The 23,513-nt window shown below is 45.8% G+C and overlaps 2 protein-coding genes and 1 pseudogene across 2 annotated transcripts; all 3 read right to left on the bottom strand.

Moving 5' to 3' along the window:
• Positions 1 to 1,292: 1,292 nt before the first annotated feature.
• On the bottom strand, positions 1,293 to 5,664 carry LOC125518299 (wall-associated receptor kinase 3-like). Its single transcript, XM_048683184.1, has 4 exons — positions 5,535 to 5,664; positions 3,223 to 4,128; positions 2,908 to 3,078; positions 1,293 to 2,671 (listed from the first exon to the last, which is right to left on the bottom strand). Exons 1-4 carry the CDS (start codon positions 5,662 to 5,664, stop codon positions 1,488 to 1,490), a joined length of 2,391 nt encoding a protein of 796 aa, XP_048539141.1. The 3' UTR covers positions 1,293 to 1,487.
• Positions 5,665 to 9,537: 3,873 nt separating this feature from the next.
• On the bottom strand, positions 9,538 to 13,434 carry LOC125520412 (receptor-like protein EIX2). Its single transcript, XM_048685330.1, has 2 exons — positions 13,313 to 13,434; positions 9,538 to 12,714 (listed from the first exon to the last, which is right to left on the bottom strand). Exons 1-2 carry the CDS (start codon positions 13,313 to 13,315, stop codon positions 9,724 to 9,726), a joined length of 2,994 nt encoding a protein of 997 aa, XP_048541287.1. The 5' UTR covers positions 13,316 to 13,434; the 3' UTR covers positions 9,538 to 9,723.
• Positions 13,075 to 18,217, bottom strand: LOC125520413 (annotated as a pseudogene).
• Between the last annotated feature and the right edge of the window lie 5,296 nt (positions 18,218 to 23,513).

Below are 23,513 nucleotides of genomic sequence, written 5' to 3' on the forward strand. Positions count from 1 at the left end.
CCCTAGTGCTGGCTTCGCCTCCTGTAGGCCACAACTTTGAGTCCCTTTTTGCCCTCCACTGACCCACCTCCGTAGATCCCTTGCCTCCCGCTGATCTTGTCCCGCCTTTGCCTGTGCTTTTCTCATGCGCTTTTGTTGATTCTTGAGGAGGCTGGTTGATGCTAGGGATAACCTAGACATGTTTGAATCGGTGAGATTCGATTCACAGGAGCAAGGTGGGATTATTCAGTGTATTGCTATATATTCAATTGTATATGCAGCCTACGACGGACACAATTGAGCATGGATGCAGACCCTAGCCGAGGCCCAGTTTAGCAAATCAGCCACGTACGGGGAAAAAATCAGACACAGCGAAACAGATTGAGCAAAAATTTAGTACCGCCTTGAATATGTTTTAAATTCAAACTGAAAGCGTAAAATCACGGGAATAAGCGTATTGTGACGGTGAACCCACAGAGTCAATCCATGCTTTATTATTAGAGAAAGATTTCATGCGTTCGTTGTACTACCATGATTGAAAATGAATAAAGATTGGAAGATTTTTGCAAAAGAAAAAATGATCATATTTTTTATCCATCTTACTCTTGAGTCTATCCTTTTACCCAGCTCAACGTGTCCTTTTTTATCCAAACATGGGCTTATATGCATAAATAGCATTTAACAAATCCAAATTTTTTTATGGTGCAAGATGCTCATATGCATGATGTCCGTGCAAAATTTGGTTAAGTTTGGACATTTGAGGAGCTCATGTCAAAAAAGACAAATTTCGGATGTCTGGAAAACTTTTGAAAACAATACTGTTCACACCTGATTTTGTCTGTTTTTGCAAAGCTCCTAGAATGTCCAAACATCCCAAAATTTTGCATGAACATCACCATTTGAGCATCTTGCACCACACATTTTCTTTTAATGTTTCTGCTATTTTCTTCCTTTTAATGTTCACCGGGCATAGATGAGCCGAACACCGACTTAAAATTTCGAACACACAGTTAATGAACTAATGACCGTATTTTAAGTCTGTAACCCCTTTGACATTAACCCCTTTGACAACTTCAATGACGCAATAACCCCTTTCACTCAACAGAGGACTACATATATATAGGCCAGCCAACTTGAAAGAGCCTGACATGTTTCCAGAGTACAAATGATCTAATTGAATTAAGATCAAACGAAATAAATTCAGTACAGAGCAACTGCCAAAAGGGGTAAATGAAAGGCAGCAAGCAACACAATAATAAACGAACAAGGTCAAATATCCCATCCCCCGCAAAAAAAAAGGGTCAAATATCCCATAACCAACATAAACAAAACCATTCTATAAATGTTGTGACAACCAATTCCAACTTCTACATTAACGTCACAAATAGACGACAAATACAGATAGTATACTTCTAAAAAAATAGATAAACAGATAGTATACTAGAAGCGCCAGGCCTCAAACACTCTTCACAATACTACTCGCATGGTGTAATAATCAATTGAAACTATCATCTAGGTGTCTCTATACCTACTTCAGATATCTGGGCCCCAGTCGAGAACATGCTCGACTGCGGAGGAACACGAAGCATTAAAGGTGTGGGCGAGGAGCCAATGATCAGACACTCTGATTTGCCATGCTCGAGCACCAGCTTCTCCCTCCAGGTGCTTCGCAGAGCCTTTAGCTTGTCAGCCACCTGGGTCATGGAAGGTCTCTCTTTCCCCCTGGTGCTCAAGCACATACTTGCCATCTCGGCAACTTCTACCAGCAGCATCTCCATCCCTGTGCTTACTATGCTCGCATCCAGGATGCCATCAAGGCTCCCATCCTTCATTGCGAGCAGGAAGGACGACGCGAGGTTCTTGGCTTCCATGGAGCCGTCGTGGTAGATGGCTGTTTTCCCCGTGATCAGTTCCAGCAGCACAACGCCAAAGCTGTAAACGTCGCTCTTCTCTGTTAGCTTCCGCTCCTGCAGGTACTCAGGGTCCAGGTAACCCATGGTGCCCTGCACCAATGTCATGAACTGAACCTCATCCTTGGGGAGCATCCTTGACGCCCCAAAGTCGGTCACTTTCGCCATGTAGTTCTCGTCCAAGAGAATGTTCATAGACTTAACATCTCCGTGTACTATAGGGCGGTTCGTGGACAGATGCAGATACGCCAGTGCTTCAGCAGATTCTTGAGCGACCCTAAGACGGGTGTCCAGTGAGGGAGGTCGACTTCCGTAGTTACGATGGATAAAATGAAAGAGAGTGCCATTCCGGATGAATTCATAGACCAGCATCGGAACTTCCACCTCTAAGCAGCACCCTAAAAGCCTGACCACATTTCGGTGGTTGGTTTGTGAAAGTATAATAATCTCCTGCACAAACTCGTCAGTTTCGGCCACGTTCATGATCTTTGAGCGTTTCACGGCTACTTCCTTGTTATCCTTAAGAATGCCCTTGTAGACAGTGCCGTGACCCCCCTTGCCCACTTCTCTGCTCTTGTCAAAATCGTTTGTAGCCTTCTTCAGATCATCCTGCGTGAATATCTTCAATGTATCGACTTGTTTTGACATAATTTGATGGTACAGTATCTGACCACCATTCTGATCGAAGAATCTTTCCTTCTCTTTTGCCAGCTTCCTTTTCTGATATTCTGCCCGTAGAGCAAACATGCAAACCATGAGGAAGACGACACCAGCGGATGTGCCTGAAATCATGACGGTTACATCAGTTCAACTAGAGACATTGCCCACATTTGGCTAAAAAATAGTTCCACGTATTGTGTCATCTCACCATTGCTTTACTACATGACATTTATACAAACTGTACTCTACTCGGACTTATATGATTGGCATAAAGAAGTACACAAAAGCTTTCTGTTTTTTATCAAGCAATGTGTGAACAATTGGTGTGTAAAATATTTTGATTTCTTATAACCCATACCTAAGGCCACCTTCAGAGCTTTATTTGGGTCAGCTCTTACGCAGGGTATGCTCTGTGGATCATCACTCCTGAATCCTGATGGGCATGAACAGGTGTAGCTCCCATCGGTGTTTCTACAATTACCTTTGCAAGGATACAAAGACTGGTTTGGAGGTTCACACTCATTGATGTCTGTCATTTCAAGGAAGTGAGGAGAAAGTCAACATGCAGATCACATTCCAAGAGCAATAAAGTTGATAGAGGAGAAATTCCCCGCATAAAGAATGGACATAAAGAAGAAATTATAGGTTGATTTTGCGAGATGCATGTGCATACCTCGGCACCCTCCTTGTAGGTAAGGACTGCCCACATAACCTTGAGAGCAGTTGCAGCGGTAACCAGGGCCATTGGACACATTAATGCATTGGCTGTTCATGGCTTGACAGGCATACTGTGACCCGATCTTGGTGGCTTCCGAACAACTTCCATTGCCAACAACCCAATCAAGTACCAAAGGAAACCCCTCAGTATATTTACTTCTGAAATTTGTAGAGCTGACATATGAACGATCAAACTTGAACGAGTTCACCTCAGCGATGAATGAGTAGCTGCATGGGCTAAAAGACTGGATGCTAGCATTGTATATAGGTGGTATTGGTGTACATGAGGTGTTGAAGGAGCTGATGTTTCCTGGAAAGGGGGTCTGGCAGCAACCCATGCCAGCGCACTCTGTGCTATCATCGACGTTACTTGCGTCAGTGCAGAATGAAAAGCATGAGTTGACAATGGGCAACTCAAGCTGGTTCTTGCCCTTGGTCACTCCTAGGATCATTCCAAGCATACTACACCCGATCGATATCAACTGGTTCTTGGTGTTGGAAACCTTATGAAAAGGATCAAGACTTAAGCCAACAAAACTGGTGCTATTAGTGCCGTTGGTGTAATTGCATTGTGATGCTATCTTTGGGTTCTGAACACGAACCTCACCAAAGTTAAGATTGATGTCTAGTACCCTAACTCCGGTTGAGGCCAGATATGCCCTGTTCTCATGGCATGTAACATTAAAGGGTTCTTGGAAGCAGCCCTTTCCAGTGCCGAACGGGTACGGGATGCTGACGTTACCACACTTGTCTGGGCAGCCAGGCCGTGCCGTGTTGATGCTCTCAGAAGACCCAGACCCATAAACGGTGGTACTATGCTGCAGGATTAGCGTGACAGCAACAAGTAGTAAGAGCTTCTGACCTGGAGGAAAAGACGGAAACATGTATCATGTACATACCAATCTATCTGGGCCATATGTATGTTACGGTAGTTTTTGTGTTTAGCAAAAAAATGTTATATTAGGAAACGACTGAGACATGTATCATGTACATACCAATCTATCATTGATATCGGTCATTTGTCTTCACGAAATACAAAATGCCAAATACGACATATTAGTAGATGACAAACCAATGCGAACACCATTTAGGAAAAATCCCCTAAAATTGCCATCACATAGGGAATATATTGGTAGTCCCCTAAAATTACCATCACATAGGGAATATATTGGTAGTTAAGAGTTTGATCCCACTACCACAAACATTTTGATCCAACAATATCCGAATCAGATGATGAAACAGAGATTAATGCCCGTCTTATAAAATAGAACATAAATTCTGTATGTGTCGCTTAGTTATTCTCGGATTTCAAGTCTCTTGCCATCAGACAAGAATTTAGGTTCAAATCTGATTTAGATAAAAAGAAGAAGAAAAATATGAATTATGCATCTATGTTGCGGAGTATACAAGAAAATAGTCACTAGTAATTGTATACTCCAGACTCCATATTTCTTTCTGTTCTCATTTCATAAATTGTAGGAAAAGCACTACCTCCAATCCAGAATAACATTAAGTAGCGTGTTTCAGTTTGCATATACTTGTCATTTCGGGTTTTTATATTCAATTTTCCAATGAAATACCTCTATTGATTGCTTATTGGCAGTGATGTTTAAAACTTAAGTACACTATCAATAAGGAAAAGATATATTTTGAAAACAAAAACATTAGTAACATCCTTTGTTGCTCTGTATGTAAAGCTAAAATGGCAAACATTCTCTTGCCCACTACGACTGACATATCATTTTGACTGATTTATACTGGACGTTCTTCCTGTTGTCCGAGCATGTTTCCGTTCTACAATACATTTAGAAACAAAGATTTTTGATAAATAACCTTCTGCATAACTGAATAACAATCTGATTAATCTCTGACCCCTACTTGCCACCAAAAACAGCGCATTTCTACATGACGCTACGGCGTGGTTGATTCCTCACTTGACATTACTCCGGAACCTGCATCTCAGCCCAACCATTATAAGTGCATACAAAAAGTTTTCGCCTGCTTTGCACGAACTAATGTAAGGTAGTAAAGTAAACAAAATATCACTCTACGCTGCGACGATTTCTACTGTTCTTCTCCCACTCCTAGTATCCCCAAAGGCCTGGAGTATGCAACACATCAGCGACACAAGAGACAAGACAGATTCACCAGGTTCCCCGGCCGTACCTTACGGGGGCTGGTAGCCCTGCGCGCATAACGGCGGGGCGGCGTAATATGGCCGCGGATACGAATCCGGAGTAGGCGGTGCCCGCCGGCAGTGCCGGATACTCGGACCCCACGTGGCGGCGACGGCGGCAACCGGAGGAACCAGACCGCCGGCCGTGGGGAACGGGCAGAGGGGGACGAGCACCCGGAGGCGCCGCACTGGCTGGTGGTGCGCCATGTGGAGGAGGTCCATCGGCGTCAGGCATCTCGCCGGCCACGGCCGTGCTGGGCGGCGGGGCGAGGGTTTGCTGTGCTCCTCAGGTCAGCGGAATGGGAACGCGGGAGAGAGAAGAAGAGGGAGACTTGTCTGCGGGGCATATTGGTCATTTCGGCAAAGCGGGCATGTATGAAAGCCATTTTCGAATTTCTTAGTCCCAAGCCAAAAACCGTGGCATGGATAGAATATTTGCGATGATGGAAGCAGATTATTAAAAGTTATCAAGAGTAGGATTGCTCGCCACGTATGTTTGCGACGTGGTATGAAAACTGAAAACTTGTCCTCAAATTAAAGTGACACAACATAATAGAGTTTCGACGTATGAAAATAATTGGAAATTGGGACGCGGGGCGACAGATGATGGAGGGAAGACTTATCTGCGGGGTATATTTGTCATTTCGAAAAGGCTGGCATGCATGAAAGCCATTTTAGAAAGAAAAAAATATTCAGAAGTCAAACCGTGGCATAGAAAGAATATTCATAATGATGAATGCAAATTATTAAAATTTGTCAATATCAGGATTGCTCTCGTATATATGCCGCGTGGTATTTAATTTTAAAACTAGTCATCAGATCAAAGTAACACAATTCAATAAAAACTCGCCTCGTGGCATATATCTGCATATACAAGATAAAGAAAGTTTTCTCAATACGAGTAATTCAAGAGATAGACAACAATGGAAAACTCATGTTGGTGCCCCAACCACGCGTGATCAAGGCAAGATCTTCTTCCCGCGCGCTGGAGGCGTGCGTCGCGGGCCGCGGCCTTCTGCGTCGGCGGCCCATCCACGGGCTCTGCTCCCTCCCCCCCCCCCCCAGCGTGCTGCGTCCGCGTCCCGGGGTCCTGCCTCCCCCCCCCCCCTTCCCCTTCATGCGCCGGCTCTTAGGGCTCCAAGGGTGGGGGCCTTGCTGGCGGCGGATCTGGGTGCTCCTGCCCAGATCCGGGTGGTGGCGGCGGTGACCTGGCTAAGCTGGTGGTGGGGCGGCCGGCGGTCAGGCTACTCCTTTCGGGGTGGAGGGGCGTCGGGCGTCCATGGCTGGGGAGGCGGGCTGCTTCTTCGGCGGCATGTCGCAGCTGCTGCAAAGTGGCTCGGGGCTGCTCCTCATGGTGGTGGTCTGGATCGTTTCACGACGGCAGCTGGTCTCTGGCGTCGCCCGTCGGTGAGTGGCCTGTTTCGACCTTCGATTCCTCCCCTCGTCGTCCGGGCTCTACCCTCGTCATAGGCTTGGACCGCTCCCAATTGCAGTTTGTTGCTCGTCTCGCGCCCGTGGCCGCAAGACAGAGCTTGTCTCACGCCCCGCAGCAGGACCGAGCTCGTCTCGCGCCCAGCAGCAGGACCGAGCTTGTCTTGCACCCGGTGCAGCAGGACGGGTGATGGAGGCCAATTTTGGCCGGCCTTTTGGGTCTCGGCGCGGGGGAGGGGGCGCCCAGGGGTGTGAAAAAGGAGCGGCCTTTCCACTCGTCTCTTTGGTTGGGGTAGCGACAGGTCTCGGTTGAGGTGGTGTCAAGGTCTTGAATGTTGGGGCGGCGGCCCTGGTGGTGGTAGCGCGGTGTTCATGGGCAGAGCCTGTGGCTTGGTGCTGCCCGGTGACCATGGCCGTGTGGGCGGCATGGTGGCAGGGGTGTGGCGTTCGGTGGTAGTGAGTGTTTGCTGGGGTGAAAACCTGTTCTATCTTCAGACAGACCGGCGGCGGCGTAGCACGTTACCTTCTTGAAGGCGTCATCGCGGCTCTCACTGTTCATCGTGTCGCTCCAGGGAAAACTCTGACCCTCGGGTCAGGCGGTGGGGGCGCGTTGGCGTCGTAACCTTCTTGGAGGCGCCGCCTTGGAGCTCACGGTTCGTCATATGCGGCTTCATCTCTTCGCGATGGCGTGTTCACGGAGGAGGTCCCCGATTGCTCTTGTAGTGTTAGTGGTGGTGTTGCTGCGCTCAGCGCCTATGTATCCCGCCTTGGGTGTGTGCGTGTGTTGTCATGGGGTGCGTTGGTACTTGGGTTGTGGTTGATCTTTGCTTTATATATAACAGTTTTGCTAGAACTCATCTAGATGAGATATAATTTGGTCTCATTCATTTTTTATAGCCATTGAATGTGATGCTATAAGATGCGTGTGTGCTGACATGGATGTTATATGTTCTTGTTTTCCAAGTGAACGAGACCAAATTATATCTCATCTAGATGAGTTCTAAGTACTCCCTATATATAAAGCGGGGCGAAAGCTTTTTTCGGTATGTGTGTTACTTTTTTTTTGAGCGGTCGGTATGTGTGTTACGTGATCTAAAAGAACCTGTACACGTGTGTTGAAAATCATGCTGGGTATTATCCCTCGAGGATATGTAAAAAAAATGCAAATGTTTCTACTTCACGTGAGGAGAGGTGGGGTTTTGCGACAAAGCTACCATGAAGCTTTATAGTATGATGGTGCGGAGAAATAGGTGAAAGTTTCATGTAAACTTGAAAAATTGTGCATCCTGAAGTCTTGGTTGCGTAAAGAGCCTTCATATGGCAATAACAACCTTTCACCATGCAGCAACATCTTCCCATAAATAACATCAACACATGAAGAATGTTTTACATCTTCTAGATCCATATACTAAACGGAAGCTGCTACTCCACAAAATAAACTCATGGAGTGTGTTTACTTAGAGAAGAACAAGCAAAAGGCGGGGGGGGGGGGGGGGGGGGGGGGGGGGGGGGGGGGGGGGGGAAGAAAACTACATGCAACTGCAAGGAGGCAACTCTCTAGAGAAGACGGTTGGGGTGTGTTCTTTACAAAAGGAACTGTTGAACATGAACAAGGTAGCTAAGCTAGGCCAGGAGGAAATTCTTACCTGAAGACAGTGGCCAACCCATGTATGTGTGTGTGTGTGTGTATGTAGGGTGTAGCCCCCGGATTTGTTTCGCAACCGCGTATTATGCGACTGTATTGGAGTTGGGCGAGGGTTATTCGTGTGCATACTTACATACGAGCTATATACACACACAAGGAAAGATGAACTTGTACTCAAGCCTCCTGGATCATAGGGGGTGTGAAACGGAGTACTAATCAAACCGTAAACGTGGCTTGTTGTTTAATTTGGACAGCGGGAGGAGGTGGCAGCAAGCAAGCAGTCAACCGTTGTTCGATCCCCATCTGATCTCTGATCTCAACTCTCAAACGTCTAGTTTAGTTTATCTCCTTCCTAGAACGAAGACCGCGAGCTGTTCCCCGGACACGTATGTTCATCTGAAAACTGCACTGGAGTCAAAATATTTCATCGCCATTAAATGTACTACTAGTTCAAGAGCCGTTGCCCATCTCGGGATGAAACATATGCATCAAACATATATAGTGCATGGAGTGGTTCAACCTTGCTGGATGAACCAAAAGTAGGTGTCTTCACCATGTGGCTAGCTAGGACAGGTACTAAGTTTCTTCATCGCACAACTAGGACAAAAACTAGAAAATGGCGTCTTTGCTTCCCAAATTATTTAGCTGGATCCGGTCTCTAGGATATATAAAGTTTCCAAAAATGAAGGTGTTTGTTCAATGCAACACGTAGAGATCCAAAATCGCAAAAGAAAAGAAAAAACGGTTTCTTCGTACTTGAGAACACCATCGGAAAAATAGATAACTTTTCGAAATAATCAATAAAGCAGTACTCAAGTCTAAACAAATTTGAAAACTTCAAAAGAAACAATTTAGACAACAACACCGTCTAGAACAGTTTAAGCAACATCATGTCCTAGTCGTTTAAGCATACCCGGAAAAAACTCCTAGTTGTTTAAGCACACCCGGAAAAAACAGTTTAAGCAACATATGCAGTAGCACAGAATCAAGAATAAAACAATTTAGACAACACCACCATCTAAAACAATATAGACAACTTTGAAATAATCAATACAAACAGTACAATCTTCATCTTTGAAAAGGTGTGGCTTACAATCTTTTTAGTTGCCCTTATTTTTTAAACTGTCCAAATCACGACATCATGCAGTATTATAGTACCAAGACTAGTTCCAGCACCAGCAATGCTAAGTTGAGCTGCATGATCTTCACTGTTGCAGCGTCAATCCTTCGGGCAGTCGTGTCCAGCGCAATGGCATGGCTCCGCATATTGCAAACCCACCACATGAACAAAATAAGAAGATAATGAACACCAGCCAGAGACCAAAGATAAATCCTGCAGCCAGCCCAAGATAGAAATACTTCGCCTCGTCTTGATGCTCCTCAATATCACCTCTAGTTACATCAGGCTCCCAGCAGTTCCTGGAAAGAGGAGGTCCACAGAGATGGTTGTTGCCGATATACGACAATGCTGGGTCGATGAGTGACTGCAGCTGATTCCCCGAGGGTATTCTTCCTGAAAGGTTATTATATGACAGGTTCAACTTGCTTAACATCGTGATGTCCGAGAGACCGGAAGGGATGTCGCCAGATAGTTCATTGAATGACAGGTCAAGAGATTCCAATGACTGGAGCGAACCTATCTTCTCTGGGATCCTGCCGGACAACTGATTATGGGAGATGTTCAGGTTATTCATTCTAACCAGGGAAGTCAATTCATCTGGAATCTCCCCGACCAAACTGTTGCAGGACAAGTCCAGGCCAACTATATAAACGATGTTGCTGGTGTAATCAAGGTCTTGGCCTTTCATTACCACTGCTAAGCTGTCATCATATTTTGGTGAATCATTCGTGTCAGGGTTTGCTGGCCTTTCATAACTCCACACTAAGGGGTTCCAAAGTGTTTGGTCCTCCTGTATCATTGCTTTTAAGTTGACCAACGCATGAGGTATGGATCCTGATATTCGGTTATCTGCAAGGTCCACATACTGTAGGTGTTCAAGCTGTGTGAGCTGACCTGGAATAGAGCCAGAGAATTTATTCTGCCGCAACCGGAGGTAGGACAAATCTGGCAATTTATTTGCTAACCATGTCGGCAACTCTCCGGCAAAGTTGTTGTGCGCAAGATCAAGAAGAACCAACTTTGAACAGCTCTCCAAAAATGAAGGAAATTCACCAGACAAGTTGTTTTCATACAGGACTAGAGCTCTAATGGATCTATTCAGTTCTTTTGTTTCTTCTGAACAGACAGGGAGGTGTCCTGCTAGGAGGTTCTTTGCTAAATCCAGTACCAATAATGACTGCAGCTGACAAATATATGTTGGAATCGTGCCATTGATACTGTTCTCAGAAAGCAACAACTCTTCAACAAACGGAGCTCCAAAGTTTCGTGGCAGTGGCCCTGATAAAGAGTTTCTGGAAATGTCCAATTCTGCCAATTGCCTTGGCAACAGTGGTAGAATACCAGTGAGGTTGTTGGAGTTCATATCAACTATCACTGCTGAAGACATAAACTCAAGAGTCCTTGGCAACCTGCCACTGATTTGGTTAAAAGAGATGTTCAAATATTGAACATTTGAAACCACACTCCAAAACCAATCCGGAAGGTTATCAACTATGCCTGCATCTGAAATGTCAAGATAAACAACACCCTTCTGCCCTTTTAGCCACAGAGGAAAATGAGGTCCCATTTTGCAGCGTGGGAAATATGCCCGGCGCAATTTAAAAGGGGGAATCCAATTTGAGCTGATCTTCAGGTGTAGGGAGTTGTAAGACAAGTCCAATTCCTCCAAATTCACTAAAGAGTCAAGATGTTCCTCTGATATAGAACCGTTGAAATAGTTGCCGTCTAGATACAAAAGTTTGAGATTGACGAGCATGCCAATTTCTGAAGGTACTGATCCTTCAAGCCTATTGGAGGAGAGTTGAAGAGTGCTCAAATCAGTCCACTGATTTATCCACCTTGGAATTTCCCCGGTGACATTCGTGCAAGACATATCTAACAACTCCATCTTACTCCATGCACAGTGAGGCAACCCCTCCAAAAATTGTGAAATGTCTTGATTGATCAGATTTGACCACAGTGTTAGCACTCTCAAATTGCACAGGTTTCCCAGTACTTCGGGCTTTATACTGGTGAGATGATTGCCTCCAAGACGAAGTACCTCAAGCGAAGTCATATTTCCCATCGCATCTGGAAATGCTTCAGCAATTTCATTATTTGTAAGGTCAAGATGCCTGATGGTGCCAACATCCCAGAACCAGTAGGTTGGATTGATGGTGTGAAACCCAGTATCACTTAGATCAAGCATCTTAAGTGATGTGAGGTTAGAACGCACCATAGGTGTCTGTGGAAAAACAAGTCCACAACGACGGAGCCGAAGGACTCTTAGATTATATAGCATGTTAACCACTTGAACCCAATTGCCAATGGCACTAAGATTCACACTGGTCATGTCGAGAAACCTTAGCAAAGAGAGACGCAACAACCATGAGATATCCTCGATGTGCAACATCATGCCATAAGAATTAAGATTCCAGTTGTTGTTGAGGTCAAGATATAGCAATCTGGACAAGTTACCAAGTTGAGGAGGCACTTTACCATGAAAATCCATGCAGGAGAGGTTGAGATATCTCAAGCTTTGGAGGGAGCCCAAGAATCTGGGTATGGGCACATCCACTCCACCGAGATAGTTTCCACTCAGGTCTAGATACTCCAAATGATGCAAAGCAACTAAGGAAGAACTTATGTTCCCACGCATCCCATGAGAATTTTCACTGTACCAGTTACGATAGATATCGTCAAAGAAGAGATCGTTGCGGACGTCAAGCTTGACGACATGGCCTGTCCTGTTGCTGCACCTGACACCACTCCACCGGCAGCAATCTTGGCCATTCCAAGAGGAAAATAGGTTCTGTGGATCGCTTCTGATGCCAGCTCTGAAAGACAGCAGTGCATCCCTCTCATCTGTGATGCACCCACCGTTGTTGGTTTCTTGTGCATAGACAAGAGAGGTAGTCGTGGTGGATAGAATAAGCACAAGGCAAAGGGCTGCAGCTGCATCCATGGAGGATACCGGAGCTGTGAAAGTCGCCATTATTTTTGTTTTACTAAGCCAATTTTGGTACTCTGAGGACGTATAGCAATCTGAAGCTCTGGCCTTGGTATAGTCTGTTATCAGAAGAAAATCGGCCGCAAGCTGACAAAGGAGTCAAGAAGGCACCTATCAGAGAGAGAAAAACGTGCCACTGTAACGATGGCAACAGCAAACAGGTTGCTTGTGTTGACTTGCAGCTAGATTGTGCTGAATGAAGGCCCCACGAGGCAACAACCGAAGACTAGTGTGACAGATTACCAATCAAAAAACACTTGATTCTAGTAACAAGCCAGCACTTCTCTGTTGGAATAGTTAAATGCTAATAAGTGACAATTCTATAAAGTTATAGTCCCTCCGTTCCATAATATAGTGCACATAGATTTTTTGAAAAGTCAAACCTTACAAATTTTGACCAAGTTTGTGGAGAAAAACATTTACATCTAGAGTGACAAACATATATCATTAGATTCATCATAAGACATAGTTTCATATTTTATATATTTGGTATTGTAGATAGAAATAGTTTTCTCCATAAACTCGGTCAAAGTTGGCAAAGTCTGAACAGAAACTTGGTCAAAGTTTAAACAGAGGGAGTACTACTTTCCCTGAACTGTGATGGGATAACTATATATAGACTGGAATAGTTAAATGCTAACAAGTGACGGTTCTATATATATGACATCTGAGCTGCAAAACCCACCATTATTTTTGTTTTACCAAGTCAACTTTGGTACTGTTTAACAATATAAAGCTCTGGCCCTGATATAATCTGTTATCAGAAGAGAATTGGCCGCAAGCTGGCAAACGAGTCAACGAAGGCACCTATCAGATAGAGAAAAATGTGTCACTGTCTGAAGTCATGACGGCAACAGCCAACAGGTTACTGTGTTGATTTGCAGCTAAACTGTGCTGAATGAACGCCCTACGAGGCTATGACCGAAGACTTGTGTAACAGATTAGCAATCAATAAACACTTGATTCTAGTAGCAGGCCGGCACTTCACTGCTGGAATAGTTCTACTTATTGATAATTATATATAGACTGGAATAGTTAATTGCTAATAAGTGGCGGTTCTATATAGATATGCGCAACAGTACAGAACATGACATCAGATGAATCAAAATTTACTGAACTCCATCAATCGAATTCAGTATGAAATTCTATATGATAGTAATGAACAAAAACTGTAAGCAGGAGGAAGTGGAGCAATGTCACCTGAGATTGATCCTTGTAACAAACTATGAAATTTTAATTTCAAACTGTGGTGGCAGCACAAATCACCTTATTACCTGTCCGAGTTAGAGTAAAGTTATTTATTGTTCGCCTGACTTGAGAGGCAAATATCTTAGTAAAGAATATGAGCACAGCAGGACCTACTTTCAATAATCTAACAGAGATAAGAGTTCACAGAAACAACAGAACTGACAGCAGGTTCACTGAAGCATTAACTGTAAGTGATCGGATACTGCTCTGTACACTAATCTGATGACTGCAGATACATTTTACTCTCAAAATTATTACAAATCATTACAATGCAACTGCCAAAAGGCATGAATAAAAAGCAGCAAGCAACACAAAAAATGATGAAGGTCAAATATTACGTAACCAAAATAACCAAAACTAGGACATAAATGTTCTAATAACCAATTCCAACTTCTTCTACTTAATATTTGGTACCGCAAATACATGACAAATACTGGTAATACACTGGAAGCTCCAGGCCTCTAACACGTACACACACACACACACACACACACACACTCTTCTTTGCAATACTACTCGCGTAGTGTAATAAATAATAACTGAAACTATCACCTGGGTGTCTCTATACCTATTCCAGACATGTGGGGCCCTGTTGAGAACGTGCTCGATGATGGAGGATCAAGAAGCACTGCAGGTGAGGAGAACTTGACCAGACACTCTGCTTTGCCATGGTCAAGCACCAGTTTCTCCCTCCATGCGCTTCGCAGAGCCTTTAGCTTGTCAGCCACCTGGGTCATGGAAGGTCTCTCTTCCCCCATGGTGCTCAAGCACATCCTCGTCAGTTCGGCGATTTCTCCCAGCAGCATCTCCAAGCCGACACCAACTATGCTCACATCCAGGATGCCTTCAAGGCTACCATCCTTCATCGCGAGCAGGAAGGACGATGCAAGGCTCTTGCCTTCCTTGGGGCCACCGTGGTAGATCGCCTTCTTGCCCGTGATCAGCTCCAGCAGCACAACGCCAAAGCTGTAAACATCGCTCTTCTCCGTGAGTTGCCTCTCCAGAAGGTACTCAGGGTCCAGGTAACCCATGGTGCCCTGCACCAATGTCATGAACTGAACCTCATCCTTGGGGAGCATCCTTGACGCCCCAAAGTCGGTCACTTTGGCCATGTAGTTGTCATCCAGGAGAATGTTCATCGACTTGACATCTCCGTGTACTATGGGGCGGTTCATGGACAGATGCAAATATGACAGTGCTTCAGCGGATTCTTGAGCGACCCTGAGACGGGTATCCAGAGAGGGAGGTGGACTCCCATAGTTCCGATGGATGAACTGAAAGAGAGTGCCATTCGGGATGAATTCATAGACCAGTATGGGGACTTCCACCTCTAAGCAGCACCCTAGAAGCCTGACCACATTCCGGTGGTTGGTCTGTGAAAGTATAATAATCTCCTGCACAAATTCGTCAGTTTCGGCCATGTTCATGATCTTTGAGCATTTCACGGCTACTTCCCTGTTATCCTTAAGAATGCCCTTGTAGACAGTGCCGTGACCCCCCTTGCCCACTTCTCTGCTCTCGTCAAAATCATTTGTAGCCTTCTTGAGATCCTCCTGTGTGAATATCTTCAACGTATCGACTTGTTTTGACATAATTTGATGGTACAATATCTGACCACCATTCTGATGGAAGAATCTTTCCTTCTCTTTTGCCAGCTTCTTTTTCTGATACTCGGCCCATAGAGCAAAGATACAAACCATGAGGAAGATGATGCTAGCAGATATGCCTGAAAATAATGATGGATAATTACCATCAGTTCAACTAGTGGAATTGCCCACAATTGACTAAAACAATTGCAACATGTTGTCCCATACACCCCATTTGCTTCGCTAGATGACATGCATACAGATTGTATTGGACTTGTATGACCGCGTAAAAAGTGCAAAAATGCTTTCTGTTTACATTGAAGCAGCACGTGCGCAGCTAGTGTGCAAAATAATTTGATTGCTAATAATCCTTTACCTAAGATTATCTTCAGGGTTTTGTTTGGGTCAGCTCGAACGCAGGGTATGCTCTTTGGATCATCACTTCTGAATCCTGATGGGCACAAACAGTTGTAGCTCCCCACGGTGTTCATGCAATTACCTTTGCAAGGATACAATGACTGGTTTGGAGGTACACACTCATTGATGTCTGTCATTTCAAGGAAGTGAGGAGAATGTCGTGATGAATCAACAGAATATTGCATTCCATAAACAATAAAGCTGAAATAAAAGGAGAGTGCAGGTTGATTCTGCGAGATACATATACGTACCTTGGCACCCTCCTTGTAGGTAGGGATTGCCCTCATAGGCCTTGAGAGCAGTTGCAGCGGTAACCAGGGCCATTGGACACATCAATACATTCACTATTCATGGCTTGACAGGCATACTGTGATCCCATCTTGGTGGCTTCTGAACAGCTTGCATTACCAACAACCCAATCGAGTACCAAAGGAACCCCATCTGTATGTGTACTTGCGAACCTTGTAGAGTTAACATAGGAACGATCAAACTTGAACCAGTCCTTCTCAGAAACGAATGAGTAGCTGCAGGAACTGAAAGACTGGATGGTAGAGTTGTAAAACTCTGGTACTGGTAAGGATAAGGTGACTAATGAGCTGACATTTCCTGAAACAGGGGCCTGGCAGCAACCCAAGCCAGAGCACTCTGAACCATCTTCGATACTACTTGCATCAATGCAGAATGAAAAGCATGTGTCGGCGGTGGGGTACTCAATCTGCTTCTTGCTCTTAGTGAGTCCGACAACCATTGCAAGCATAGCACACCCAATTGATGTCAACTTGTTCTTGGTGTTGGAAAGCTTATGAAAAGGATCAAGCATTAAGGCGTCGAAACCAGTGCTATTGGTGCCGTTGGTATAGTTGCATTGCGATGATATGTGTGGGTTCTGAACACGAACCTCACCAAGAGTAAGACTGATCTCCAGTACCCTAACTTCGGTTGAGGCCAGATATGCCCCGGTCTCATTGCATGTGGCACTAAAGGGTTCTTGGAAGCAGCCTTTTCCTGTGCCGAATGGGTACGGAATGCTGACATTGCCACACTTTTTTGGGCAGCCAGGTCGTGCCATGCTGACACTCCCGGAGGTCCCAGACCCATAAGCGTTAGTACTATGTTGTAGGGCTAGGGTGGCGGCGACAAGTAGCAAGAGCTTCTGACCTGTAGGCAACAACCAAGACATGTATCATGTACATATCAATCTATATAAGAGCTGGATACATGTTCTAAGAATCGTATGAAGAAAATAAATGTATTGCCTGTCTTTGATAGTAAACATGAATTCTGAATGTCTCTCTTGGTTATTCTCTGATTTCAAGTCCTTTTCACCATACAAGAAATGAAGATAGGTCGAAAAACCATGCCAAAATAAACATCACGCTGGGGTAGAAACAAAACGAAGTCGCGACTCGGTATTCACTCCAGGCTCCATGTTTTCTCTCTGTTATCATTCTAGAGATTGTTAGGAAGGTACAACGTCTAATCCAAAGCAAGATTTGCTATAGCTTGTTTCCTTTGGGGTTGTAATGTGCAGCTCAAGTACACACTGCGACACGCAGTTTTCAGTGATTTATACTGGATGCCTTTGCTGTCTGTTGTTACAGCACCACCTTTCATGTTTTTGTTCTGTTTAGTGTTTACATCCTGAAGCAAATAATATTGGAAATAAACCTCCTACATAACTGAGGAACGCTCCAATCCTCATTCGCCACCGATCCGAACACAACAGCCTTATTTCTTCCATGCCACCACTTGGTGAAATTGATGTCACACATCATGCCACAACCCAACCATTAGGCGCACAAAAAAAACCGTTTTTGCCCCTGAATTCACGTCTAAAGGGGTGGATTCAAAATTAACTCTGCGCTTCAGTATGTACTTTGCCATCTGCTCCAGAAAAGAGTAGACAATTTCGAATAGAAGGAGATATACCGTCCAGATAATAGACACAAAAAAGTCTTCTTCTACTGGAGTATAATTTCACCGCTGGCACCACATCAACGAGACAGGCAGCGAACTGCGTCGTACGGCTAGGGTTCCGCATACCTTACAGGGGCAGGTAGCCACCACGGAGGAGGTCGGCGGCCGCGGGTGGTGTTGGGCAGTCGAATCCCACGTGGTGGCGGCGCCGGCCGCGAGAACCCGCCGCAGGCGGACGAGGACCAAAAGGTGCCGCGATGGTTGGTGGTGTTGCAGGTGGAACCGGCCTTTCCATCGGCGACAGGCATCTCGCCGGCCATGGCGTGCCGGGAGGCGGGGATTTGCTCCGGCAGGAGAAGGCAGGTCGGAATCGATAGGTGGGGGACTTGGCTGCGGGTGCGGGGCTGTATTGTAATTTCAGAAATCGGAAGAGCTGGCTGATAAAGGGATCATTTTCTCATGCATTTCTACTATTTTTATTGAAGATGGAGAATATGTGCTACAGAGTTAGATTATCTCTACGTATTTGTAGTGTTAAAAACGCTTTTATATTATGAAACGAAGGGAGTAATTCTCTTTTTTTAGAGCGAATGCGCTTGCCCTATGTCGGGGGTTTGGTGCGACATATGCCAACGGATGGCTTATTATGGTGGGGGCGAGTAGAACGTCGCCGGTGCCTGAAAACGGGATGGGGCGAAGACATGCACGCCGGCGAATCTTATCCAGCTTCGGGGCTCTCCAGGGAGATAATACCCCTACTGCTGCTCTGTGGGGTCTTCGCATGATCACTATGGTCAAGTGTTTACACGGTTGCTCCTTGAGCTGTGTATGGTGGTAGGAGAGGGCAAGGCTGGCTCTTTCCCTCTATCTGGTGAGGTATATAACTACTGGGATCCAACTCTTTGCATGGGTGTCCTGGGGGGTTTATATAGGCCTACCCCCAGGGGTACAATGGTAATGTGACTGGGCGCGGGCCCAGCCGTCAGTGTCTCCGACCTCCGACTTCTCCGCCGACTGCTGGGGCCCGCCGACTGGTCTGGTACGGAGCCGACAGGCCGCGTCCGCCGCGGGTGGGTCTTGCCGGCTGGTGATTACTGTAGCCGTGCTCCTGATGATACAAGCTTGGTCATGGGGTCATGGCAACAGCCCATCGCCTGGCGGGCGATCACTGTGGCCACTCCCCATCTCTTCTTGATTAATGGCGCATGGGCCCGGGGGAGGGCTCGGCCGACTCCCTCGGGCCGACTCCCGTTGGGTCCGACTGGCGGTGCTCCCGCCGTCTCCCGAGGTCTCGCTGGCTGGTGGGCCCTGCTGCCTCCAGGCCATACAAACAAGTCGTCGTGGGCGTAGGACCAGGTACAGTGGTGTTGATGTCAGGGCTGGCTGGACAACAGTGCCACGCCGCGGGGAGATCTTCCCAAGTACGGCGCGCTGTAGCCATGCCTGCCCTTGGTAAGGGGCGGGAAGTGGGCTTCATTGTAGCCACGCCCTGCCCCATCCCCCTCGATGAGGTCACGGTTTGTTGGAGTCGCCGGCCGACTCCTCAAAGCCGGCTTCTCTGGAAGTCGTCCCTGGGACTCGGCCGTGAGCAGGCAGTCGGTCGCCTTGCCCTAGACTCCCCAGGAGGCGGCTCTTCGCCCTGTGGTCTTGAGGGGCGCAGCCTGCCCCGATGTCTTGAAAGGTCGTGGGGCTCAGATTGGCCTACCCATGGCCCATTACTCCGACAGTAGTCCCCGAAGCTGGTGAGGCGCCGCGGACGATCGGCCGAGAAGCCTCAGCAGTTTCTCTTTCCGGGCGCAATACATGGTCTTGATTGACTTTCGCCGGGCTGACTAGAAGGAGTGTTTGAAAGGAGTTTTTCAAAGAAAGACTTCGGTGAAGCTGCTTACATATTGAGCTTCAAGATCTATAGAGATAGATCAAGACGCTTGATAAGTTTCTTCAATGAGTACATACCTTGACAAGATTTTGAAGTAGTTCAAAATGGAACAGTCAAAGAAAGAGTTCTTGCCTGTGTTACAAGGTGTGAAGTTGAGTAAGACTCAAAGCCCGACCACGGCAGAAAATAGAAAGAGAATGAAAGTCATTCCCTATGCCTCAGTCATAGGTTCTATAAAGTATGCCATGCTGTTGTACCAGACCTATTGTATACCCTGCACGCTGAGTTTGGCAAGGGAGTACAATAGTGATCTAGGAGTAGATCACTGGACAGCGGTTCAAAATTATCCTTAGTGGAATAAGGATATGTTTCTCGATTATGAGTGACAAAAGGTTCGTCGTAAAGGGTTACGTCGATGCAAGTTTTGACACTGATCTAGATGACTCTAAGTCTCGGTCTAGATACATATTGAAAGTGGGAGCAATTAGCTAGAGTAGCTCCAATGCAGAGCATTGTTGACATAGAAATTTGCAAAATACATGCGGATCTGAATGTGGCAGACCCGTTGACTAAGATTCTCTCACAAGCAAAACATGATCACACCTTAGTACTCTTTGGGTGTTAATCACATAGCGATGTGAACTAGATTACTGAATCTAGTAAACCCTTTGGGTGTTGGTCACATGGCGATGTGAACTATGGGTGTTAATCACATGATGATGTGAACTATCGATGTTAATCACATGGTATGTATCTAGATTATTGACTCTAGTGCAAGTGGGAGACTGAAGGAAATATGCCCTAGAGCAATAATAAAGTTATTATTTATTTCCTTATAATCATGATAAATGTTTATTATTCATGCTAGAATTGTATTAACCGGAAACATAATACATGTGTGAATACATAGACAAACAAATTGTCACTAGTATGCCTCTACTTGACTAGCTCGTCAATCAAAGATGGTTATGTTTCCTAACCATGAACAATGAGTTGTTATTTGATTAACGAGGTCACATCATTAGTTGAATGATCTGATTGACATGATCCATTCCATTAGCTTAGCACCAGATCGTTTAGTATGTTGCTACTGCTTTCTTCATGACTTATACATGTTCCTATGACTATGAGATTATGCAACTCCCGTTTGCCAGAGGAACACTTTGGGTGCTACCAAACGTCACAACGTAACTGAGTGATTATAAAGGAGCATTACAGGTGTCTCCAAAGGTAGATGTTGGGTTGGCGTATTTCGAGATTAGGATTTGTCACTCTGATTGTCGGAGAGGTATCTCTGGGCCCTCTCGGTAATACACATCACATAAGCCTTGCAAGCATTACAACTAATATGGTATTGTGAGATGATGTATTACGGAACGAGTAAAGAGACTTGCCGGTAACGAGATTGAACTAGGTATTGGATACCGACGATCAAATCTCGGGCAAGTAACATACCGATGACAAAGGGAACAACGTATGTTGTTATGCGGTCTGACCGATAAAGATCTTCGTAGAATATGTAGGAGCCAATATGGGCATCCAGGTCCCGCTATTGGTTATTGACCGGAGACGTGTCTCGGTCATGTCTACATTGTTCTCGAACCCGTAGGGTCCGCACGCTTAAGGTTACGATGACAGTTATATTATGAGTTTATGCATTTTGATGTACCGAAGGTTGTTCGGAGTCCCGGATGTGATCACGGACATGACGAGGAGTCTCGAAATGGTCGAGACATAAAGATTGATATATTGGACCTATATTGGATATCGGAAGTGTTCCGGGTGAAATCGGGATTTTACCGGAGTACCGGAGGGTTACCGGAACCCCCCGGGAGCTATATGGGCCATAGTGGGCCTTAGTGGAAAAGAGAAGGGGCGCCCTAGATGGGCCTGCGCGCCTCCCCTCCCCTAGTCCTATTAGGACTAGGAGAGGTGGCCGGCCCCCTCCTCCTCTTTTCCCCCTCCGCGAATCCTATTCCAACTAGGATTGGGGGGGGGGAATCCTACTCCCAGAGGGAGTAGGACTCTCCTGCGCCCCTTGGCCGGCCAGCCTCCCCCCTCTACTCCTTTATATACGGAGGCAGGGGACACCTCTAGACACACAAGTTGATCCACGTGATCTATTCCTTAGCCGTGTGCGGTGCCCCCTGCCACCATATTCCTCGATAATACTGTAGCGGAGTTTAGGCGAAGCCCTGCTGCTGTAGTTCATCAAGATCGTCACCACGCCGTCGTGCTGACGGAACTCTTCCCCGACACTTTGCTGGATCGGAGTCCGGGGATCGTCATCGAGCTGAACGTGTGCTCGAACTCGGAGGTGCCGTAGTTTCGGTGCTTGATCGGTTGGATCGTGAAGACGTACGACTACTTCCTCTACGTCGTGTCATCGCTTCCGCAGTCGGTCTGCGTTGGGTACGTAGACAACACTCTCCCCCTCGTTGCTATGCATCACATGATCTTGCGTGTGCGTAGGAAATTTTTTGAAATTACTACGAAACCCAACAGTGGTATCAGAGCCTAGGTTATTTATGTTGATGTTATATGCACGAGTAGAACACAAGTGAGTTGTGGACGATACAAGTCATACTGCCTACCAGCATGTCATACTTTGGTTCGGCGGTATTGTTGGACGAGACGACCCGGACCAACCTTACGCGTACGCTTACGCGAGACCGGTTCCCTCGACGTGCTTTGCACAGAGATGGCTTGCGGGCGACTGTCTCTCCAACTTTAGTTGAACCAAGTATGGCTACGCCCGGTCCTTGCGAAGGTTAAAACGGAGTCTATTTGACAAACTATCGTTGTGGTTTTGATGCGTAGGTGAGATTGGTTCTTACTTAAGCCCGTAGCAGCCACGTAAAACTTGCAACAACAAAGTAGAGGACGTCTAACTTGTTTTTGCAGGGCATGTTGTGATGTGATATGGTCAAGGCATGATGCTGAATTTTATTGTATGAGATGATCATGTTTTGTAACCGAGTTATCGGCAACTGGCAGGAGCCATATGGTTGTCGCTTTATTGTATGCAATGCAATCGCGTGTAATGCTTTACTTTATCACTAAGCGGTAGCGATAGTCGTGGAAGCATAAGATTGGCGAGACGACAACGATGCTACGATGGAGATCAAGGTGTCGCGCCGGTGACGATGGTGATCATGACGGTGCTTCGGAGATGGAGATCACAGGCACAAGATGATGATGGCCATATCATATCACTTATATTGATTGCATGTGATGTTTATCTTATTATGCATCTTATCTTGCTTTGATTGACGGTAGCATTATAAGATGATCTCTCACTAAATTATCAAGAAGTGTTCTCCCTGAGTATGCACCGTTGCGAAAGTTCTTCGTGCTGAGACACCACGTGATGATCGGGTGTGATAGGCTCTACGTTCAAATACAACGGGTGCAAAACAGTTGCACACGCGGAATACTCAGGTTATACTTGACGAGCCAAGCATATGCAGATATGGCCTCGGAACACGGAGACCGAAAGGTCGAGCGTGAATCATATAGTAGATATGATCAACATAGTGATGTTCACCAATGAAACTGCTCCATCTCACGTGATGATCGGACATGGTTTAGTTGATTTGGATCACGTGATCACTTAGAGGATTAGAGGGATGTCTATCTAAGTGGGAGTTCTTAAGTAATATGATTAATTGAACTTTAATTTATCATGAACTTAGTCCTGGTAGTATTAGCATATCTATGTTGTAGATCAATAGCTCGCGTTGTTGCTTTCATATGCTTATTTTGATATGTTCCTAGAGAAAATTGTGTTGAAAGATGTTAGTAGCAATGATGCGGATTGGATCCGTGATCTGAGGTTT

Source organism: Triticum urartu, chromosome 7 (assembly GCF_003073215.2).
Source record: "Triticum urartu cultivar G1812 chromosome 7, Tu2.1, whole genome shotgun sequence".
Lineage (NCBI taxonomy): Eukaryota > Viridiplantae > Streptophyta > Magnoliopsida > Poales > Poaceae > Triticum > Triticum urartu.